At 38.0% G+C, this 22,069-nt stretch overlaps 1 protein-coding gene across 1 annotated transcript in view; it reads right to left on the bottom strand.

Annotated features, from left to right (window-relative positions):
- Positions 1–640: 640 nt before the first annotated feature.
- Positions 641–22,069, bottom strand: part of GABRA4 (gamma-aminobutyric acid type A receptor subunit alpha4) — a gene marked incomplete at both ends in the record, with an annotated part of 36,544 nt that continues 15,115 nt past the window's right edge. The window contains 3 exons of the mRNA XM_082050961.1: positions 641–1,174; positions 17,768–18,027; positions 21,369–21,521. Of these exons, the coding sequence (XP_081907087.1) occupies positions 641–1,174; positions 17,768–18,027; positions 21,369–21,521 (947 nt within the window). The remainder of the gene's footprint in view (positions 1,175–17,767; positions 18,028–21,368; positions 21,522–22,069) is intronic.

The raw sequence follows: 22,069 nt of genomic DNA, 5'->3' as shown, positions 1-22,069 counted from the left end.
TCTTATTTTGGAGTGAGAATTTCCCAGGTTGCAACACAAAATAAAGCTTAGTAAAAATATATGGAGCTCTACAACTCCTTTGCATAACTTTTCTGGAGTTGCACTTTCCCAGGCTGGACTCTCTTTTCTTTTTCCACTGTTCATTTTCTTCCCCCCATTCTGCCAATTTTAACAGAGCAAGGCAAGTCCTCTCCTAGCAAGCACTGTTAAAATATCCAGGACATCGACCTTACACTCCGAGTATGCAATGCTGTGCCCAGACAGCAGTGCCGAGTGCCTCAGGATTTGTCATAACCAGCATGCATATTCCTAGCAGGCAAGATGTGTTCCACTGCACAGCTGTGCACCTCTGCCTTTGATTTGTTTCGGGTGCATGTTCCTCCCAAAGGTAAGTTCTGTGTGGCCAGAGTACTCTGAAGAGAATGATGGTTCACTGCTCGCTGAAGGGAGGAAGACAAACCTGTTACCCATGACTCTGGTAGGAGTTGACTAATTATCCCCAATAACTCCAGCCTTTTCAACGGGAAAGTAGCACACAGCTTTTATAAATAAGAATTATTGACCTTTTTAAATAGTTTCGAAAGAAGAAACTCTGCATCAAATATGAGTATAATTTAGGAACTACTACATAGCAGCAAAACTACATTAGACTTTCCGATTTTTCCATGGTATCCTTGGATAGATACACCACCCAGTAGACCATGTTAAATGCTCCGAAGGTAACAGGAAATAAAATGCGTGCATATTTGTCTATCTTACTCGTGCCAGAGTGGGAGGCAGGGGGAGCAGGTGGTGTGACAGCAGATGGCTTTGCAGATGCTCCTAATGTATTAGATGTGGTGGTCTGAATCTGCTCCAGTCTAGATCCAAGCAAGTGCTGAATGGAAGGGGATCCAGCTGTGGCATGCTGGGAAACAAATCCAGTCAGAATTGGGGTAGAAGGAGGAGCTGGAGGGGTAGCTCTTGCAGAAGATAACGTCTCTGATGCGTTGATGCGTGTGAAAGGGTTGGGACTTGATGCAGAAAGGGAGTGGCGTGTAATGTCAGAAGACCCCTGAGCTACAGAGGGAGGGTGGATAGAGCTGTGCCTTGTGTCAATTCGGCCCCCACCATCAGCTTCGGACTGTACTGTGGCATTTGTTCTTTTCCTCACATTTGAATTGGCATCTGTACTCTGCAAAGTTAAAATAAAATACTTGTAATTCTTAAAATAAACACTTGAACAAAAGCAATGGAAAACTTATAACCAAGCGCCATCAAAATAATACTCACAAATATAACCAGTAGCTTGATCCTAAAGCACAAAGATATCACATGGTCATGAAAATAGATTTAATAGCATATAAAGTGATAAGCAAGAGTTCCTTTTACCTGTGGCTGGAATACCAGGTTGAACACATTTGATGCATCACACTCCACTTGATGTGGTACCTATATAAACTTAATACCATGAAGCTAAGGATTCTTGGTTACAGTTGGGGTTTTTTACCAGGCTCATGATCAAAACAAAATTCTCTGATGTTTACCAATGTCTCTGATGATATCAAAACATTCTAGATACAACTTACTAGCCACGATGGTTTACTTCTGCTTTATATCTCCAGAAAAGTAACTACCATATATTACGAACTCTAATCTGTCTTCCAGAGCAGATGCTATTAAAATGCAAGTATTTACAAAACCAGGTTACCACATTACCACTCTTTCAGGAAAAAAGGCAGTGCTTTTTCACATCAGCCAGAGGCAGTAAATTCTCCAGCTGCAAATGAACCAGTGAATAAATCAGTCTTTCATCAACTACTCCTTTCCCTTAATTAACTAAGTCAAGTGGTGAATTCTCCATCACTTGATGTCCTCAGGCAGGTCAGGATGTCTTTCTGAAAGATACACTTAAGCCAAATAGTACTTACTAGGCTGGATTAGAAACTGAGATACAGATAAGGAAGATAATCCTTAAGGATGGGTAATCCAGCAAAGTTTAATATTTTACTGACTTCTGGGAGTGGGGCTTAGGCTCTGCCTTTCTTGTCTACAGTTAAGAAGCAGCCTAACATCTTCTGAATTTCCTTCTAGAAGAGTTCCTGAAGAACAGACTTTTGAACTTTCAGCCCTGCACCTAAAATATAAAGTGTATTATATTTTAAATACTGTATGTGAATATATTTTTTGCAAAGATTCACTGCTTTCCAAAAGACAAAGATTTAATAACAGATGGGGTTATATGTGCTCAACAGCAGCAATAGAGGTCTGAACACAGGCAGGACCAAACAATCGTTTGTTATATATCAAAAATCACATTTCACACCTGCCTGATGATATCATTCCCAAGCACTGCCCTGCACCACACCTACTATGCTTTGGCTCCCCTTCCCTTCATCCCTACCAGAGAACCCTGCTAAAGGTCACAGCACAAGGAAGTGGAAGACAAAGTGGGCAGCAATTTCTGTTCTCTCCTTTATCCAACAGAAATTCTCTCCATCTAAGTGCCAGAGAAGTAACAGAAAAGAACTCAGGTGTTATTCAAGATACTAGTACCTTGAGTAGTGAGAAGAGTGACAACCATGTCTGTTTGCTGCATCAGTTGTGCTTAGCTCTTTGGCTCAAGAAAAGAGAAATGGGAGCTGAAAAAAAAAAATCTGAAAAAAAGAATTTAAAACGACAAGAAAAAAAAATATCACATCTCCAATATTCCCATCATGGCCAGAATGCTGGTCCCAAATCTTGTTAATTGAAATAAAAATCAGTCACTGGCAATACTCCTGGCCTGAATTTATCTAAAGCTATCACAGCCATATGCCAGTTCATGGCTGATGTATTTGCCAGCTCATGGTTGATATATCAAAGAATCTCTCTTAGGTTTCACAGTTTTCCTTCCTACATAGAAGCATGTCAATCCCTTTTATTTATTTTTTCTGCACCTGCAATCCAAAGAAGCAGAGGACTGGAATAAACACCAGAGGAAGCTGGCATTTCCTGAAAGCAACACTAATTGTACTGTTTGAAAGAGAAACCTGAGTCACTCTTTGGGAAGCACAGAAGTACACACAGGTGTGCAACCTGGATACTTTCACACTAGGGTTGTCAATGATCCAGGAATTCTAAAGTGGCTTTTAAGTCTTCTAAATTGAAATAATAAAGTACAATCAAGACATTCACCAGAGACTTGGTAATACCTGACAGTATATTGCATGTTACTTGAAGGGTTGTGAAGCTAAGCAGATGCAAGCCGTCTGTGTTTGCTGTCCAAAACAAGAGCTCCATGCTATGGTGAAGCTGGCACTAGAGTCATTGAGAAGAGGCAAGTTTTACCTTCTGTGTGCAGATTCTTGGACAACCTGGCTTTGCTCCACTGAGATTCTACCATCATCAAGCTCTCAAGCAGTGCCTGGGGAACAAAAGCCCATGGACTGGGTCGGGTTGCAAAGTAGATCTGCACTGGAACTAAGACATGTCTGCTGCTCTCTGCCTACATCAGACTAGTAGCTTAGAGGTGGTGGTGCTGGAGAACTGAAGTACCGCATCTTCAATCATGCCAAGCACAGCCATAAAAAGAATGGTCCCATGAGTAGTACAGAGAATTAAGTGCAATACACAGCTTTTAATGCTCCTGCTCACTTGTACTGTCACCTGTTTTCAATGGTCACCTCAGTCTCCTTCCCTTCTGTGCATCATGAACCACAGACACTGATAAGACAAATGGGTAACAATCAGGCTCCTTCTCGCATTCCAGTAATTTCTATTTCTTTTGTGGGAACTTGTTTCCATTGATATGTTTGCATAATGCCTCCTCTTTCCCCCACTTCAGCTGTCATCTAAGTGACCAAATAAGACCTATTGCTGTTTGATCCACTATTCATGTTCCATTACAGTATTTATTCTAGAATAAAATTGTCTATGCTATTTCACATGGTCAAAATGTTTAAAAGTGTTTAAAAGTCTACACAGCATTCTCTTTCTTGCCACTGATACACAAACACTTCCAATACTTCAGGAACCTCAAGTTGAGAGAGAAAACACAATTTACTTGTAAGTATTACAATGCACACATAAAGCCCAAATAGATAACATTTTAGAATATCACAACATTGCACTGCATAACAAGTACCAAAAAATATGGTTACCTTTTTTGTTAATTCTCTGGAAACCACCTTCCAAGCATTCAGAGCATGGAAATTGGACATGGTATTTCTAACGTGCTCTACAGACAATGTATCACTGAAAACTGTTTGTTCCTGCATAATGACATTGTAATGGTCTGGACTCGTCTTCTTGAATTGAACCTTGTCCTTGAAATGTACTGAAACAAGCAGGTTCCACAGAGAGAGATGTTACATTACACACAGAAAGGGAGAGGCTTTGGCCACTGTTGGAGCCACCTGTTGACCATTAATACTCACCCTAACAGCCCTGGGAACAACTTAAATATTAGAGACAGAACATCTCCTGAGTTAGTGCTTAGCTCCAATACCAGAAGCCTCGTCTAAGTGGAACACACTCCATCTCCTGTCCCAAGCATGTTTTGCCAAATCAGTGTGCAGCAGTGAAACAAGAGGCAAGCAGCACGTGCCTCCCTGCTCCTATGTTTAACAAGCCAGGTGAGCACCCAGTTCTAGGCCTCTCAAAGCTGACCAGAATGCACATTCACTGCCAGGGCAGCCTCTCCAGCATGTTGCCCACCACCTCCACTCATATATCCTTTTCTTGCATTGCACAGAATCACAGAATGTTAGGGATTAGAAGAGACCTCGAAAGATCATCTAGGACTGTATCATGACACCAGGTCATTCTCCTCCTTCAAAGCACTTGGGTGTCTCTCCTGCTTGGTTTCTCCAGTTGAAAAGTTTCTAGCATTAATTCATGTATATTGTTTGTGACCCCTATATACTCCTCTATCCAATGTTATAAATCATCTCTTCCTACATTAGTCCATACCTCCTCTGTACTGATACTATCTCAAAACTCTACATCATTGAAGATTAGTGCCAAGGTCACTAATAAAAACAAGGCTGATACCACAGCCAGGCCTTAATGAACTAAATTCTGCTGACATCAGCAAAAGTCAGGTTAACCACTACATTGCAAAACATAGTAAAATGAGACGTTCAGTTTGTACTAAGCAAAACATTCCACAGACATTTCAGCTAGGGTGCATACTCCTAGTAAAAGGAGATTGTGACAATGCCAGTCCCATCAACGAAATTATATACATATGTAAAGCACATGCTGCCTTCCAAAATTATTTTACTTAGTCTTTTTAAAAACAACAAGAAACACAAACCTGCTGCCTATCAGCAGCTTTTAGTCCGAAAGCATGAAAACAAGAAATAAAACATGAAAAATCAAATGGAAGGCAAACTAAAATGCAACCCAAGAAATGAAGGGATTATCCAAGTAAAGATTCCTTTCCAAGGACAAGTCAGGAAATCACTCAACTATCCTGTGCCAACAGAGAGCTGCTGTGCTAGTCCAGATGGGGCTCCACAGGAAATACTGAGTCCACATTTTTTTACATTCTCACTCTAGATTGAGAAAGGAACTGATTTTCTGGAGGCATTTCAGTGAGATTTTTGGGAGATATTTAAAATGGTGTTGGAATACAAAATGGGAGCCTAGAAGCTACCATAAAGTGCAGTATGTTACAGCATGCAATGTTAGTCTTAATAAGTTTGATACAGATTTACTTTCTATAAACACAACAACTTTCTGCTTATGTAAATGACGCCTCACCCTTCCTTTGAAACAGCCGATCATTCTGACTTGGTCCAACCAACTTCACACTTCACAACCACCACCAAACCAGAAGCAATACGTATTTTGCTTTGCTGTATCCTCCTTATTGATATTGATCCTGTCAGGAGAAATCAGCCTCTGATCTTCAACTGGCATAAACACTATGGATGAGAGTTTCACACATCCTGCATAATCTGAGGGCATGATTCCACTCCATGCACAGCCAAATTTCTCAAGAACTCTGATAATAACCTAAGAATATATATTTTGTTATAATTATAGGATATATTCATTGGATAAGGCTCTGTGGTTGGCTGGGATACATTAATGCCAAGAATCTATAGCACCAATCTCCTATTTGATTTTTAACAGCCAAGACTGGCAACAGTGAAAGCTAAGTTTCAGCCCCCATGGGACTTCAAACATGTATCACCAAGACTTTGATTTAGGGGCACTGAAAGGTACAACATGCCATATGTAGACAGGTGACTGCACTAACAAAGCCAAGGAATTGACCAAATGTAGGGAAATGCAGACTCCAGTCTTTTTGAGAAGAGATTGATAATCACTCCTCCTTTATATCCAAATTATTATTTCATTAGTCTACACAACTTAAAAAAAAAAAAAAAAAAAAAAAGGCAAGCTTGGTACAATAAATTTAGAAACTTCCAATCCCATGCATAAGGATACTTTACTGGGGAGGTGGGGGCCACAGTATAGGAGGTTCAAATTCTGCCAAATTCTGTCACACAACATGCAGTATGCAGAAAGCTTTTAAAAAATTTACTGCATTAAAAAGTATAGAGATGTTGCTTTACTTTCAAGCACCACATGCTATTTTGCATGGCTCTTATATTTAAAAAATTGAAGTGGAGAAAGATATGTTCAGTACAAATTCTTCCCATGTTAAAAGTCCTGAGGTAAGAAGCCCTTTTGCTTGTCCCAGAGCATGAAGATAGGAAAACTACATCAATCTCTTTTCAGGCGTGTGTAAAATGTTGTAATTAATGCTGTATCCTTCCCTTGACAAGTGGATTCACATGCAATTGACCATGGATAACATAATGAATGATGTTGTTAGCATACTTCAAGATAAATCTATGCAATATATTGCTACATACTGTGGCAGATTTGTGGGGCAAGTTTGATGGTCACCTTCTGTGACAGAATGAATAGAACCAACAGCCCCCTACAAGTCTATCTCCAAAAAATCAATTCAGACATAATTTGCTTTTCATTTAAACTCAACTTTGACGGATACTGCTGTTTACTACCACACTAAAATGATGCACAAATATGAGTCAATCTAAACTCTTCAACATTTAACAAGGTTTGTACACCATGAACAGCTGCTCACATAATGTGGAAATTCTGAAACTTTCTCTAAGCCTACATGAGACTTGACTTGAACCAAAAAAGAGAAAGTACTGGATTGTTTTGTATGTATTACCAGGTTTTGACAAGCAAGCCAATTTTGCACTTCAATGAAGTCAAGATTGCAAATTTAGCATGAACTGAAGTAGCATGCAGCAGCTGAGCTGAGATTCATAGGAACAGGATTATCAGCACAGCAATATACAATACGGAACTGACAAACTTAGTCATCTTGTTACAGAACAAAGAGAGTTGGCAACAGCCACAGTGCTTATTCCTTATGATAAGGCCAACCTAGAATCTGTAAAACAAACAAGAACATTATTTAAAAGTCACATGCCAAGTCCTGGAGAGAATGCAGCAATGATAAAAGCAATCACCAGGGCACCAGGCAACTTTATCCTTAGGACTGTATTTAAGAATGTAAGCACTGAGCACACTGCAAGCTGTGAGAAATTCTTGTTTTGGTGCAGCACTGTATAGTTAGCTCCTTCATACAACTCAAGAGCAGCTTCCAATAGACTGTTAGTGCTTTACATAGCAGCTTTAAATCAGTCTCTGCAATTTTAAATTGCTTCATAATTGTATCCGTATGATGGATGCATCCTGTTGGGATGTAAATCCAAAATAAGCAGTTTCTACTGCCTGAGCTAACAGAGAATCAGTAGTACTCGGCACCAAAAATCCCCTTCACAGGCCCTCTGGCCACTAGGAAGCACAGCCATCATTAGCTGCTGATAAACAGGTACACATGAAAACTAGGGCCACATATTTGCAGTATAATTCAGAGGTATTCTTCTAGTCCACCTCAGCACTCACTGGAAAATACCTCAGCAGTCCTGGGGCTGGATATATAGGCACTTCAGAAGATCTGTGTCATCTTCATCCTATGACAGACTTTAACAGCAACATTGTGCAAAGTCCCAGGGGTGCTTTTTCACCACTTGTTTGCTCACACAGAGAGTTTGTTGCTCCAGGTCAATACCTCTTCTAGATCCTTATCAGATCTTTGACACAGGATATTCACAAAAGTGGTATCTCTCTCTGGGACAGAGGTAGTACAATATTTAAAGCAGTAGCTTCTATTTGCTCAGGGATAAATTCGCAGAACTTAGAAGTCACAACACCACCATCTGGTACCAGTCCTAGAGGGAGAGAGCTAATGCTTCAACATCCAGCAAGCAGCTGTCAAAGCTGAAGAGAAACGCCCTGGGTAGGATTCACAGCCTAAATTACATGCCTTTGCAGATGCAGCCATCCAACTGTACCTGGCACTTTCAGCTCTGAGCTCTTTCCTCAAGTTAGATAGCTAAGCCACACTGTAAACAAAGACACAAAAAGATTCTGTCCTCCTTTCGGAACCCATTGGCCAGGATGGGAACATTGGTTTGGTGATTGGAGACCTCCTATCTGCTTCAACTGTCACAGGTTTATCAACACAGGCTTCCCACATCTCAAGTGCTTCCCGACCATGCTACTAGATATTCCAGGACAAGTGATTCTCATTCATTGTTATAGATGTTGCATCCTGCACACTTCAATCTCACCCTCCCATTGCAGTACAGGCTCAGACAAGCTAGCTCCAGAATCAATTCCTCTCCTTCTCCCTGGCCCCATATCAATTATTTAACATAAGAAGAGCAGCTTCAATAGGAACTTAACATCCCGCGGACTACCTAGCAATCTGTTTACTAATACATTTCTCCAAGACACAGTCCCACATGGGATTTGTGGAAGGCTGTATGTAACAGACCTGCTGGCCACTCAGATGAAATTGACTAGGTATTTTTCCACCTAAGATGCATGGCAAAAACACTGGAAGGAGCAAGTCAGTTCTGTATATGCCTACCTAGGGAAATTTAGTAATTAAGACTTTTTTAATAAGTGTCTGATCACCATTTTAGATACTTAATCTCTCTTTAAAAAAAATGTGAAAAGGGTACCACAATCAAAGCAGTTCTAAAATTGCACAGAATTTTGTTTATTAGAATAATCAAGTATAACAAAGAGGAGTTACTATAATGAAGTGAAAAATGAACAGTAAATAAACATCTTTATTCCTCGCTGTTTATTTTGCAAGACTAAGATTAGGGCCTTCTGTGACAGCACTATTAAACCTTCGATGAGATGCAGGTGAATTAATACGTAGGAAGGTCAGTGATGTGCTATATGAAAGCATAAGTTTCCCAAATTGGGAGATCTGAATTAATTCAAACAAAAACCCATGCAAAAACTGGAAGGCTTAAAGCAAAGACAAGTTTGGCATTAGTTACTGTTTAGCTGCAACATGAAAATTGTTTGTGTGGTAATTTAGTAATATTTTCCTATTAAAATCTACCATAATGTTTTTAATTCTTACCATTCCTTCCTAAGAAAACAGCTTGTTCTTCTGGGAGGACATTATATAGCCTGCCAAATTCACACCATTTGACATTTACCAGGGAAGTAGCATGTTGTCATCAGTGTAAATAATGCTGCTTGTCCCAAATCCCACTGAGTCACCATATTGCCATGCTGCTAGCAAATGCACAACTTGGAGGAGAAATCTACCATGTTTTACTATTATGTTGTGGAGCCAGTCAATCAAAATTTTACTGGAATAGTACTAGAGATTTTGGGTTGCCTTACAGAGCCCTGGAATATGACCAAAAAACCTCCACCTGCCACAAAATGCAATAAATTATAGTCCATAGCTTTAGCTGTGCAAAGAGCAATGGAGATTACTTGGAGAGGAAAAAGTGAGGGGAGATAGCTATAAGAGCCAGTCCACCATCCATGCTGCTCATTTTACAATCTGAATCACGCAATGTGAGGTGGGGGAAGAGGGAAAAAGAGCACTCTGTCTTATGTTCCCCCATTAGACCTAAAGTGCACAACAGGGAAGAAAAGTGAATTCAAGGTTATTAAAGAGACATAAATTAGAAGAACCTTTTTTCAAAAAACGGATGCCAAATAAGGCCATCTACCTGTCTGGTGCTTAAGAGCTATACACATGCATACATATGTGTATGCATGTATATGTAAATATGCATGTATACGGTTCTTAAGCGCTTGTGTTTATAATTCTTAAATATTTGATTTATATCATGACAAAAATGGAACAACCAAAAACATAACTATGGCAAGAAATAATAAATCTATTAGGATAGGTCATGTGCTAACCAACTGTGGAGATGCTCTGTATAACATCTATGAAAGAAAGAACAGTTGATTAGGGACAAAAGACCTTCATTATTTTCTGTATCTTTCAATTTTCAGTGACCTTAAAGCTGTAGTTAAATTTGCTTCAGTAGTTTGCTGAAAATGCCTTGAACACTCATTGCCTTGTAGATTCTCCCAAGGCTCTCAACATTTATTTCTTCTGACTCCAATTTTCCCAGAGTAAAAATGAAGTCAGCTAGCAACCTCACACACAGCTGTGAAACTCAATTGCAATTTGCTGTCATTGGGTTCACCAGTATCTAAAACTCTTTGTGGAGGGGGAACGAAACTGAAATTCAAATACAAATACAGAAAAAGGTTTAAGGAGAAAATATGAAAAGACTTGTGCTCAAAGGCTTCATTTCATACTAATCATCATAGGGAAAACTATAAACTCCCTGATAACTTGCATTATAAGGGATACTGAACAATCTGAAAATCTTACACCTTTCACCATACAGATTTGTTCTGACTTGGTGTTTCTGAAAGGCTACTTAACATTTGCCTCTACCAAAACAAAACAAAACCAAACCAGGAAATTGCAATTAGATCAATACAAAACCTGTCTTAATGTCTGTAACTTATATTAGCATGCAAATAACTTTTAATATTAAACAGGAACATGTATTTTTTTATTCTAATAATGTAACCATAGGGAATAAGTTTTTCGGAGCATGGTAGGGTTTTTTTTCTGGCAGATCAGCACAATGACAGAGCAAGGTTTTTAAGAACATTTTTTAGAATTTAAATCAATGGGGTTTAGTATTTTCTAGAATAACACTGGAAAGATTAATATTACTGAGTTATGCTTTGGTTTCCAAAATAAAAGCCTTATCCTAATACCATTTAAATTAAGTCTTCTATTAACTACAGTAAATTCTGTCAGGTATTTGAGCAACAGATGAATAACAGCCAAGCATATCCCGCATTCTCTTCCCCACTATTGTGGTAGTTCTTTATAATACTTGTAGAAATTGAAAACTGAGCAATTATTGCATTTCCTAGTAAGGGCTGGAGGAGACAGCATTCCAGCAGGATTTTTTGTTTACTTATAAATCAAGTGTTGAAACTAAACTCCTGGGGTTTTTGGTGTGTATATTATATAGTTTAAAAAAAAAAAAAAAAAAACACCACCATACACACCACAAAACCAAACCACCACAACACACATCTCCACTACCAATAAGAAAATAAGTCATTACTCAGCTCTGAATTCCAACACTTTTGTTCATTTTATCAAGACCCAACCATTTTTTACCCTCATTATAACTGAACTCTGGAATTCAATAGAGTTTACATCACCGTTAAGTTGGGTCAGAACCTAGCCTCAAACATAGTATTACGTTGAGTACTTCCAGTAGTTACTCTGCTCACTTTGCAATAGACAAATGTTTCTACTTCCACTGCAAATTTATTCCACTACTCAAGCATGGTAAAAGCAGAGCAATATCAGGTTCTTGGAAAGAAAACAATTTTTTTCATATAGCACTTGAATTTGTGCTATTTAGAAAGACACACTGTGAAATATTAAGAAAGCCATTTTAAATTGTACACCCCACATTTATGCCCCAATCATATTGTTTAAGCACATGTTTAGCTTTTACATTGTAAGTAGTGCCAGTTGTTGGGCAGGACTATCCAAGTCTAGAAACCTGAGTAAAAACCAAAACCAAAGAAAAACAGCAACAACAACAACAACAACAAAGCCAAACACACAAAGCATCGTATCTGAACATAACAGCTAATAAAATATTTTAAGAATCATTTTAGATCCATCTTCAGATATCCAAACATTCAAAGTTTCCACCACGTCACTGCAGCCTTACCCGAGATAGGCATTCTCTCCTATCTCTCAAATAGCATTCAGTCTGAAATGTGCCAGTTGTTTATGACCTGCATCCACTCTCATCCTACTTAAACATGATGCTAGCATATTATGACTGTAAATCATTGACAGCAAAAATGTTGACTAATGAAACTAGACAGAAAATTGTTGACATGTCAAAGAAATTACTCACATGGCACCACAGCCTCCCTTTGTGTGGTCCTGTCCTTATATTTGCATGAACTCTACACATTTCTTGAACCTGAAGTTCTTCATTAAGATCCCAGTTTTAAATGCCACTGCCCTAAAAAACCCTGAATCATAACACCCTAGGCTGTGGAGTAGTAGTGAGGGAGTAAAAAATGATTAATATATTAAAAAACTGAAATGCTCTTCTATTCAAGTCATACAGAAGAGGTAGGCTACACATCCACTTAGGGAGTTCAGTAAGCAGACCATCACCTTTGTGGTCCAAGTACAGCCATTAAGGTCTAGCTGCTCTTTGGATAACTCCCTCCACATGAGTGAAGGAGGTTTAGCTCTACTTCTTTATTTGCTGGAACAGAGGAAGCTATTATTCTAGAGGCCCAAGGAAGAAGCAAAGAAATTAAGTGGAAATACTCTAGATCTGGTACATTATGTGCACCTCTCTTCACTACAGAATTTGTCTACATGTTCAAATGAAGTTTGGGTTCAAAGGCTAAAGTTTCCACTTCCACATACAGTCTAGGCCTTAGACACAAGAGCGTATCTGCTGTAGTTTCAGCATTAATCAACTTCAGAGATTAAGAACAAAAAAATAGCACAAACATGCACTAAAAAAAAAAGTATCCAGCCTATGACCTCTGGATTGCACCCAGCCCATCAGAACAATTTATCTAGATCAATCCTTGCTCTGGAAGTCATGAGATGGGGCACAGTATTGGGCATGAGGCAAATCAATTGCTCTAGACAAACTGCTTTAGGCATCTCTTCACCAAAAGCTGCCACCCCCACATCATGTAACTCAAGCTGTGTCCATCATAGGACTAAAAGGCAAGTACTTTGAATCACAGAAAATACATCTTAATCACATGAAAGCACATATGCAGGTTGTCCACATGACAATGTTTCTTGTAAACTTCTCAGGTACATGCCAGTCACTTATCACCCCAGCATGGAAGATCCTGTTAAGAGGAGGAATGTGCACCTACGTGGCGGTAAAGTGTTTGACCCTTGATTTACTCAATTAGATGCTACAGGGCTTGCTCAAGACAACATGACAGTTAACTGCCTTCAGAAAATAGGAAGAAAGTTTGAGAGTTACAGTATACTTGTGACCGAGTTTGAAGAAATTATTCCATTCAAAAGGTTCATTTGAGTCTGACCTGTTTTTTTCCAAGTTTCACACTCTTTTAACAAATAGCTGAGGTTGAAGCTCACGCTAACAGTGTTTAGGAGCCTATTTTTTGAAGACATTTTCAGTAGCATTCTTCATTTCCAAAACTGGGTAGTCTTTAAAAATAAACTTCATACAAATACAGTGAAAAAGAAATAGTGCAAAAGCATAAAAATAGACTCAAGAGTCCAATAATAAACTATAAATCATTCATTGTCATCACAGTGACTTGCAACAACACTTCTGCTTTTAGTAAAGAAAGAAGTTCAGAACATTTAGGGACAGGTTCTTTCCTTCTATCCTCAAAGCATTTTAACTTGCTCCTAAGACAAGGAAATCACAGGAGACCACTGTGTAAGTCATCTGTCTTGGCTTGGATAGACTCCAGTACTATCTCACTATGCCTGACAGAAGGGATTAGTGAGGCTGTTCAAGTCCCTTGTGAACTCAAGGCAGATCTCAAACAAGCTTGGGTCCGGCTCATGGGATGTCTGCTGCAGAACTGCACTCGTCCTTACCAAAAGACATTAAGTTTGTATCAGAAAGATATAGGCAGCAGAATTAAAAGTTGAAATGGAGGGGGATGGGGGGAGGAGTGTAAAAAGAGGTTGCATAATACCATGGTTAAAACTTAATCAATTGACAGAGGAGCATGGACTGCATCTGCAGGCACTATAGGCTTGCTCCTACCACCCCCAGCCCAGTAAATTAGCTTGACACCAGGATTTTTTGTTGAAATTAACAGAGCACAGATTACTTAGCTAGCCTCTGAAATTCATTTAATGCTTACTGTAATCAATATATTGATCAGTCACACCCATCAAGTGGCTCAAAAAAAGTAAAATTAATTACAAAGATAATAACTTGGAAAAGCATATAGTCCACATTTGCTACACTAAGGGCATAATGGTTATGATGAAGAAATATATAGCATGAATGCAGACATCCCAAATCATCTGATCATGACAGGAGTTGCCTTTGATCCAAGAAAACTGGAAAGGTGTTTTTGACTGAAAAGAAAAAACAACCCATCACCAAGAATTCTAAATAGCATGAGTAATATATGAGCTGATTCAGTATAGAAAACCCACTTTGATTCTACGGTTAGAAATTGGTCAATCACATATATGTCAAAAAATGGCTTCCAATTACATGCAATTTATCTTTATGTTACCACAATTTACTATTAAGACGCCTAATTTCTAGTACTATTAGAGAGTAAAATCCCTATGTTCTATAGCAAATCCAGTTTCACAGCCCAACTTGCTCACTCCTAGAACCCCTCTAGGACAAACTCACCATGTTACTGGAAAGAAAAAAAAAAATTAAATCCACATAACCATACAGTGAATAATGCAGAATCAACAGTCCATAAAATGAACCTGCCACCCCTTGTTTATTTTCGTTAATAGCCTCGACTGCTCTGTATTCTTCATGTTTTCAGGACACCTATATAGATGAGGCCTCAACTACGAAAAGCCAAGCCAACTACCTTTATGCCATTTCAAGGCAGGCAAAAGTACAGAGCTAACAGGCATAAGATTTGGATTTCCCCTCCAAGTAATAGAAGATCCAAAGCAGGTTGTAAATAATGAGATACGCACCAGAAAGAACTGTAGGGTTTATGTATTTTGGCACCTTCTTTCCCAATTCACACACACTTCCTCCCTGGGCTAAGTGAAGATTTTTAATTTGGGGAGACTGGCAAATTTACCAGATTAGGCAAAGTCTGTTTGAAAAGTTTCAAGTTCAAAATAGAACTTTTCCTTCAGCTCTGGCAATTGTATTGCTAACAACAGAAACTCTAGCACAATAGCAGCAACATAGTACAGACTTCTTTTAAACACTAACTAGGTTAAGAAATCAAAGCCTGTCATTTAGCTATGGACATAAAATGTACAGTCTTTATGTTAAGAAACAAAGCTTACTGATTACATGCTACAGTCAGGCTATTGTCCTGCATTCTTTCTGCACCATGATCTCACAGGGAAGCTGAGATTCGGTTATCTCTGGTAAATCAGCACTGACTAGACAGTACACATGCAGAAAAAAAAAATCAGATTAACAATATGGCATAAGAAAATTCTAGATTAGTCTCCTATAAGCAAAACTAAAAATTTTAGGGAAAGGACTATATTACATGTCATGTTGGAAAGCAGAGTCTAACAGGCATATTAACTTCTAATGAATTAGAACAGCCATATTCACTGTCATGCTCTAGTCATAGAAAGGACTGCACAACAGGTAAGCCTTCATAACAGTACCTGCAGGTTCACCCTGTACTGGAAGAGGAAAGGCTCAAGTTTTAGCATAGGCATAACTGGAGAAAAATTCATTAAAAAAAATAACAGTTCAAAGTACAATCAACATTATAACTCACATACTCATAACATTAATGCATAACCCTCTAAAAAAGTAGATTGCTCCTTTGAGTGATTTCAAAATTCCCAAACTTGTAAGCACACTACCACATTTGTCACTGAGGTATTAAGCAGTGGAATAGAATTGTTCACGTCTCATTCTATCTAGCTTTCGAGTTGGGTGAAGCTGTGTGTGTTCTGTTGTTGCTGTTGTTAAAAAAGAGAGAGAAAGAGAAGTTTCTCCTAAATGTGTACAAATGGTTAAGGCATGACACAAGACTGATTTACAGCGATTCTGACCATGAATCAAAACAGTTTGGTTAAGCCTCCATCATTGCTACCTGAGAAAACGACTATTTTTTCCTTTTGTTTTAATCGACTCTTATAAATAAACCTAGGGTGAAACTGTTCTCATGTAATTTATTTTCCTATGCACCCAAGTAAAAGCTATCACCAGAAGTAATATTTATTAACACCACTCAGGAGTGCCCAAGATACTGAACTGCATGCTGTACAATCAAGCTTAGCATAAGCTAATGGCACCAATACCTCTAGTGACATGGCAAACTACACACTACTATAAACATACTTTTTCTTGTTCCCATCTTTTACTAGCAGCCAGCAGAGTGATGAGTAACAAACTCTTCAGGAGCACATCTATCCTTTTAAGCAGAAATGGGAGCTAACAGAACAACACAGCCAGGAGATTGAAAACAGTAATAATTTACGGTAGGAGAGCAAAGAAGAGGAAGAAAAATGGAAGTGGGTGGACAGCAGCTGAGCAGCGATAGCAAATGGAGGGGGTGGAAAGGCAGAAGAGAGCAGATGAATAGGGAAGAAGACAAATGAGATGCGAAAAGAGAGACAGAAGACAAAATTACCAAAAGTTAGTCCAAAAAGGCGGTTCTTAAATCATGGGTCAGACAAAGGAAATTACAAAGTCAGCCTGACAGGAAGAGTAAATTACAACACTTGCTTCTTGAGTGCTGTTGCCAAAAGTCAGCCATGGTTGGGAATTACTGGCCTGCCCCATGGTCGGTGCAAGTGCTGTCATGACTTTGTTAGCCAGGTGTCTCGTAAATAGGAGGAGTGATGCAGCAAAGATTAAGCATATGGGAATGGGAAAGGGAGGACAGAAGAATCACCCATGAGCTCAAGTGGAAATGAGATCGAGCCTTTATTAACTGGTCCACACACTAAGATAGCTACCACGCAAGTCACAATTTATCTGAAGCACTATGAAAGCTGGAAAGCATTTTGTTAAACAGAGCCCCAAAACCCTTTCGGGAGTTGAGGCGAGCTCCTGTGCAAAGATACACAAACTACATAAAAATGAAATCAATGGTAGACACAAAGGTTTCATCTAGTATTCTTCAAGAATTCCTGAAACTGTAACTGATTAAGAAAGAAAACTCTAGATAGGCAATACATGGAATGAAAGGAGAACTGTGATGTCTAGGGAAGTGCTTCAAGATACAACTGCAACACTTCAGCTTATTTTAATTCATTAAAGACATTAGGTAACATGTTGCCCTTATAATCTGTAATATCTTTGTCTGTATTTTCAGTCCAATCAGAATCAACATGCAAAGGGAAAGTTTCCTAAATATACCTATTCTAACCAACCCTCACCAAAACATAACTAAATACAGAAGAGGCTCCAGGTATGGATGGACACAACCTCCTTCTCTCCCGTGAGTTAATCCAACAATGCAAGTAAGAATTAAATCATGTTTTATAGGTTTTTATCATTGAATGTAGTGTAGCAGCCGCCTTCCACTAGGCTGACTTACACTGTGTCATTAGGTCAGAGGGAAGCTGCAAAGGCTAATAAAGGCTAATATTACCAAGAAACACTACCAAAAAGAGAGAAAATGTTCATATAAGCTGAAAACATACCATGAGTGTCTCTTCTGTACTTCTTTCTCTTTGTATTGGAGCAACTGGAAATTCAAGAAGGGATTTTACCGTCTTCCTTTTGGCTTTTTCCATTTGAATATTAGTAAAATAGTTGACAGCAGCAAACTCAATAAGAGCAGAGAACACAAAGGCGAAGCAGACCGCTATGAACCAGTCCATAGCAGTAGCATAGGATACTTTTGGTAGTGAATGTCTTGCACTGATGCTCAGTGTCGTCATTGTCAACACTGTCGTTATTCCTTCAAAGAAATAAAGCAAAAAGCACTGTTGAATCTGAGTAAAACGAAGTGAAAATAGATAAGCATCTTCAAACAAAGACTTGAAATCACTTTGGAGTCTTTCTCTGCTGCTTGTGAATAGTGCATTAGATTTAAGTCACGGCAATCATCATATATCTATGAGTAGCTATGCACATAAAATAGTTAAACAGATTTTTGAAGGAGACATGGAAAACCATGGCTTCAGCACATTATCTACAGATCACATGAAGAAAATGTGGAAGCCTTCATTTCATATTTTTTCATGTCAAGTTCCGTAGAATTTCTCATAACAAGTTATTTTCTAAACATTTGAAAATAAGTTTAGTTGTTAAATAGGGGAGGGCTCCTCAGACTGCAGCAAAAACATGATTTTTCCTATAATGGATTCCAAATACCACCTATTAGTCTGTGTCTGTTCCTCTGATCCTACTCATGATCCAGGTACTGTTAAGCCATGGCAAATTATTTCAGTGCTAAGGAAAACTAGAATATTATGTTAACAACTCCGTTAATTAAGAAACCATCACCTTATGTTTTAAACCCTTCTGCTACTAGTCAACTGATGAAATTTAATTAGAGTTTCATCTACTGAAAGAACAACTTTTTAATTAAAGTGTATAAGCATGAACACTGAACTCAAAATATGACCACTTCACAGTAATGCTTCAAATGCAAATACGCGCTGTATAAAACCAAGGTATGGGGTCTTTTCCACCCTTTTTTCATCCAAAATATCCCATACCATACAAATGTAGAATACAGAGTATACAGTGAACCTTACATAAATCCTACCACAATAACTTCAAGGAAGACTGACTACAAATGGAGAGGTCTTTACTCTTATGAAAAGAACACTGTACTCATTTTAATTCAAGATTAAATGAATATATACAGAAGAATTCAAAATAATTAAGAGCATGTTTTCCAGCAGGATCCTCACATCCCCTATTCCCTAAATGGTGCTGTTCCATCCCGGTAATCTGATACAAAAAAGCTTCACCTAGACACTGCCACACAGAGAACTAGATACAATGAAACCAGTCCTTCCTACTGAAAAAGGAAAAAAGAAAAGAGAATAACAGACAGTTCATGAAAGCACAGAGAATATCTCAGCAAAAACTCAGCAGGATAAAGACACAGATGCAAGCTCACAAAACCTTCAGTGGGAAAGTGTTGAAAAACACACCACTGAAAATGTTTAAGATTGAGAAAAAAAAAAATATGGAAAGTTGGTTTGGGGGCTTTTTGGGGTTTGTTTGTTTGTTTGTTTACCTGGAAGAGAACCACCCCTGCTTATCCCTGTCCTTCCCAATTCTGCCTTTGTCCACTCCAAGTAAATAGTTTGTCTGAATTGCCTTTCTAAAGATATTTGTTTAACAGATGTAAAATTGGAGTGAAGTGACTTAAATGATCAACCATTCCCCAAATACAACGAGGACAGAAGAGGCCATGACAGTATTATAGTTCACAGCCATAGTCTTCATCAAATTTCCCTCTATTAAATCATTCTGCTGGGAGACCTGCACTTGCCACTGCAACTGGCCTTGGATATGTGACATAGGGATTTACAGGGTAGGGAATTAAGTTCTGGTTAAAAAAGTTGTATATACACATGACTTGCATAATAATTATCCAGAGCAAAATACTCACATGCTTCTGATTAGAAATGCATGTAACCATATAAAAATATATTAAGAGTATTTTAATATAAAAAATAATGTTAAAAAAAACTGTTTTGAAATTACTGCTGTCTTTCCTTTAACAACACCAATGTCCCACAATCGCCAGATTCAGGTGTCTGAAGCTCTGACTGTGGAAATCACAACCTGATGTACCTTAGTTCCTTGTGTATCCTTCCTCTGTTACCTTTGCCAAGTTCTCCCTAATCATGCAGTGTCTAATGGAAAGACTTTTTGGTTAGCCTCTTCTGACAGTTCCTCTAGAAACCTGGTACCATAGTAGGTATTCTGGCTTCATCCCTATCACTTGCAACATTTCTATCTTCTTTTAAGAAAACAGAGTCCCTGTTGGAATTTGTCAGAAAATTAAAAATTACTTTAGCCATACTTTAAGCCAGTTGCTTTTGAAGGCATATTAGAGACTTATATGTAATTTAGTGCATGTCCAAACTTCATTATTATTATTTGTTTTTAGTTTCACATATGGGTATAATGACACATATTACATTTATTGCTCTATAATTTGTACATTTACAATTATCACATTTTGTCTGTAAATAAACATTCTACCTTTTGAGTTCATGGCAATACTCCCTTCAAAAAAAGCACCCGTATTCAACATCACTGCAAAGGCATGTGAAGTGATATACTAGTTTGCCTAATGTAATGCTGGAGTTGAGAGCTTCTCATTAGGGTTCTTATTAGGCTTACAGGTTGTTTCTCCTATAACTAATCATCAATTTTGTCTAATTTGTGATACGGAACAGTGTTCTGACTCCACTTACATGTTTGAATGGGCCATCACGTAGAAACATTAATTCCTATCAGTCTTGCCAGCACCTATCTATCTATAGAAAGGCTTTTTGCAGAATATTCTCTTCCTGCTTTTGACTACAGTACATTATAAAATCAAGATATTGCTCTATAAAGACTGCTTTTAAAAATGTTTTTATCCTACTTCTTTGTTAGGAATCATATTTCCATCTAATTTCTTATGCTTTCCCTTTCAGAGTTCACTGTAGCATCTCATTCAACCTGTATTTTGATGAGAGCAATTTCAATATCTTGTAATAATTTTGCTTTTTGAATTAATTTTCATAATGGCAATGGCAGAAAGGAGAGAAAAGCGCTAAACATTAAATTACAGTAGCCAAATCTAAGCCTTACTCATAACAACCTTCCACTGATGACACAGATATCTCATAAGAAGACATCTGTATATCTCACAAAATCCCAATAAAATTATTTGTGAAGTATTTTAGAAAGTGTAAGTTCAAGTAATTACACTACTGTCCACTGGAGGATAAAACTGCTGTGGATGCAGATGAAGAACATGACTCTGTTACTCAGGGCCAGGTCTTCCCGCTTTGCTTCCTCAAACAGACAGAATCCTGAGATGTACACCCATTTATCACAGGCAACAGTGTCACCCTTTTGGTTAAATATTCCAAATTTCTTTTGAGATTCCAAGGATTCACATACCAACATTCTTCATACATTGATAGCAAAAATTCCTCTGAATTTACATTATTTCCTAGTTCCTGCACTAGTACAGAAGCAGTACACTCCAATACACTAGAAAGGCCGATTCTAGTGGAAGTCATTAAAAGAGAACGTACAAGAAATAAAATAAATAATTACCAAACACAGTTCTAGCTGGCACAGATTCCTTATTTATCCAAAACGAAACTTGAGAAAGGATCACAGTCATAATGCATGGGATATAGGTCTGAATCATAAAATAACCCATTTTCCGTCTGAGGTGGAAGTAAACTGTCATAACAATATATTCACCTAAAAAAAAAAACCAAAACATTTTTTCTGATTGTGAATAAAATTTGTATTACAAAATAACTGTTTCAGATTATCAACTAGGATTGTTTGATATGATGCTATTCATACCACTTAACGTGCATAGAAAGATACATTCCTTAGAGACAAGAATGAATGAAAGTTTTAAACAAAAAATCCTGGAAGTAGTAGGTCCTTACCGTACCATTCTGAGGCTGTTATCAAAAATACTATAGAAGTACAGCTAATACTGTATTATATTTTACAGTATAAGCATGATTTTTAAATTTCTTTTGGCACCTGCTGAAGAAAAGAGTCCCAAGGTACAAGCTATCTACCTACCATAGTATCTAGACTATTGTGGTATCTACATGCCAAATAAAACAATAATAACAATAATGCACATTAAATGATACGGAGGCATCACAGCTTTTTACTAGGTTTATGCATCAGCACTACCGTGATAATGAAACAAATGCAGAAATCATTAACAAGCATTAAAAATACTATCAGTTTACCTAAAATATCATTCATATTAAACAAAACAATTG

The sequence above is a fragment of the Streptopelia decaocto genome, assembly GCF_964273445.1.
Source record: "Streptopelia decaocto genome assembly, chromosome: 4".
Taxonomy (NCBI): Eukaryota; Metazoa; Chordata; class Aves; order Columbiformes; family Columbidae; genus Streptopelia; species Streptopelia decaocto.
The sequence above is the reverse complement of the archived record's forward strand: the minus strand, read 5'-3'. Positions and strand labels throughout refer to the sequence as shown.